Source organism: Salarias fasciatus, chromosome 9, assembly GCF_902148845.1.
Source record: "Salarias fasciatus chromosome 9, fSalaFa1.1, whole genome shotgun sequence".
Taxonomy (NCBI): Eukaryota; Metazoa; Chordata; class Actinopteri; order Blenniiformes; family Blenniidae; genus Salarias; species Salarias fasciatus.
In genome coordinates, this window is record NC_043753.1 from 1,251,096 (window position 1) to 1,253,595 (window position 2,500).

General features: G+C 52.8%; 1 protein-coding gene across 5 annotated transcripts in view; it reads right to left on the bottom strand.

Moving 5' to 3' along the window:
* Window positions 1–1,426: 1,426 nt before the first annotated feature.
* The window catches only part of xylb (xylulokinase homolog (H. influenzae)), a 9,614-nt gene continuing 8,540 nt past the window's right edge, over window positions 1,427–2,500 (bottom strand). For all 5 annotated transcript variants that reach the window (XM_030099207.1, XM_030099206.1, XM_030099209.1 and 2 more), the window contains 2 exons: window positions 2,276–2,370; window positions 1,427–1,576 (listed from right to left, as the gene is read on the bottom strand). In XM_030099207.1, the coding sequence (XP_029955067.1) occupies window positions 1,508–1,576; window positions 2,276–2,370 (164 nt within the window). In that variant the 3' untranslated portion in view covers window positions 1,427–1,507. The remainder of the gene's footprint in view (window positions 1,577–2,275; window positions 2,371–2,500) is intronic.

A 2,500-nucleotide genomic window follows, 5' to 3' on the forward strand; every position in this document is an offset into this window, starting at 1 on the left:
TCTCTAATGGCTGAGGCATCAGTCACCAGGGAGAAAACGTGTGTGCATGTGGTCTCTCACACACACAGACGCACACGCACACGCACACGCACATGCACATGCACACACACACTCGGCTAACCTTTATGAAGCCCGGGCTGCTCTCTCCTGACTGCAGCAGGTTTCAGAGGAAAACCTGGTTCAGGTGACGCATGTTCAAACCTGAACCCCGGCAAAGCTCTGGTTCTGGTCCCTGTCCTGGTCTCTGTTCTGGTCCCTGTCCTGGTCTCTGTTCTGGTCCCTGTCCTGGTCTCTGTTCTGGTCCCTGTGCAGGGTTCTGTTAGATCTCATTGATCCTATTGATCCTCCAGATCCACCAAGTTCTGCATCAAACTGGTCTGGATCATGTTGATCAGTCAGGTTCTAGTTAATGACTCTTCAGCTCAGGCTAAAGTTAAACATGGAGTTCCTCAGGGATCTGTCTTAGAATCTATACTCTTCATGCTTCCTGCAGGAGCGTCATCAGGAAGCACTTCATTAAGCTCCGTGGTTCTGCAGGTGAAACATGAGTCTATTGATCAGCGGAACCAGAACCACTGAGAGGAACCTGGACTTCCGTTAGACCAGGACCAGAACCACTGAGAGGAACCTGAACTTCCGTTAAACCAGGACAAGAACCACTGAGAGGAACCTGAACTTCCGTTAGACCAGGACCAGAGCCACTGAGAGGAACCTGAACTTCCGTTAGACCAGGACCAGAACCACTGAGAGGAACCTGAACTTCCGTTAGACCAGGACCAGAGCCACTGAGAGGAACCTGAACTTCCGTTAGACCAGGACCAGAGCCACTGAGAGGAACCTGAACTTCCGTTAGACCAGGACCAGAGCCACTGAGAGGAACCTGAACTTCCGTTAGACCAGGACCAGAGCCACTGAGAGGAACCTGGAGGGACCTCAGGGCCTCTCTAGTCCTGAAGCTGGTCCTTCTATCAGGGAGTCCAGAGACCAGCTGAAGAGTTCTGATCTGGTCATGTGACTCACTCTGATCCTGCTCCTCCAGGGTCTCCTTGGTAACCAGACTGGAGGCTCACTGTGATTGGCTGACAGTGCTAAAACAGCCAATCAGAGCAGAGAAGTGAGTTGAACAGGAGTCACTGTAAAATGTAACTTTGAGACTCGATCTGCACCATGTGGCGGGGGGAGCGCTGAACACAGCTCGTGTGTGTGTGTGTGTGTGTGAGAAGATAGAAGTGGGTCGACTGCCAGCGTGTGTGCGAACATGTGACCTGATGTGTGGAGTGTGTTTAATGCAGTTTGTGAGTTCAGCTGAGGTGTGTGTGTGTGTGTGTGTGTGTGTGTGTGTGTGTGTGTGTGTGTGTGTGTGTGTGAGATTAAGCAGACTGAAGATGTTCCACGTGGAAATGAATCAAACACACGTTCTCATATGTTCTTTTATTTTTTTGATCTCATGAGAACCAGAGCTGATTTCTTTCTCAGGAAAAGGAGAAAGCTGATTGGCTGCTGAGGTTCAGGAGGCGGGACCTCGAAGGACTCTCTCCTCCAATCCAGCGTAGCGCCTCAGCAACTGCTGGTACACCTGAAGAAGGAGAAGAAACCGGGTGCAGGTGGAATGACCGAGGGTCTGGACTCAAACAGAGGTCCTGGACCCAGACCCAGGTCCTTGACTCAAACAGAGGTCCTGGACCCAGACCGAGGCCCTTGACTCAAACAGAGGTCCTGGACCCAGACCGAGGCCCTTGACTCAAACAGAGGTCCTGGACCCAGACCGAGGTCCTTGACTCAAACAGAGGTCCTGGACCCAGACCAAGGTCCTTGACTCAAACAGAGGTCCTGGACCCAGACCAAGGTCCTTGACTCAAACAGAGGCCCTTGACTCAAACAGAGGTCCTGGACCCAGACCGAGGCCCTTGACTCAAACAGAGGTCCTGGACCCAGACCGAGGTCCTTGACTCAAACAGAGGTCCTGGACCCAGACCAAGGTCCTTGACTCAAACAGAGGTCCTGGACCCAGACCAAGGTCCTTGACTCAAACAGAGGCCCTTGACTCAAACAGAGGTCCTGGACCCAGACCGAGGCCCTTGACTCAAACAGAGGTCCTGGACCCAGACTGAGGTCCTGAACTCTGTTGGAGATTGACATTCTCAGTTTCTGCTTTAGGTCCAGGTTTAGAATCAGGTCCAGGTTCACTCTGAGGTTTAGAATTAGCCATACAATCTGTTGGATAATCCGGTCCAGGCTCAGGCCAGTGCCAGGTTCAGGGACTTGACTGTCCTACCTGCTGGGCTGCAGGATTGGGGGAGACCAGCAGCTGCGGATCCGGGGCGTTCTTCACCACCTCGGAGAACGAGACTCCAGACCCAGCCTGCAGACCTGAAACCACAGACCAACCAGTCAGAGACCTCCAAAACCCCCAAAGCAGGATCTGCTCTCCAAAGCCTGAAACCAGGATTACAGCAAGTAGTTCAGCAGCTCATCAGAGGAGGAACTAGCGGGTCGTCTG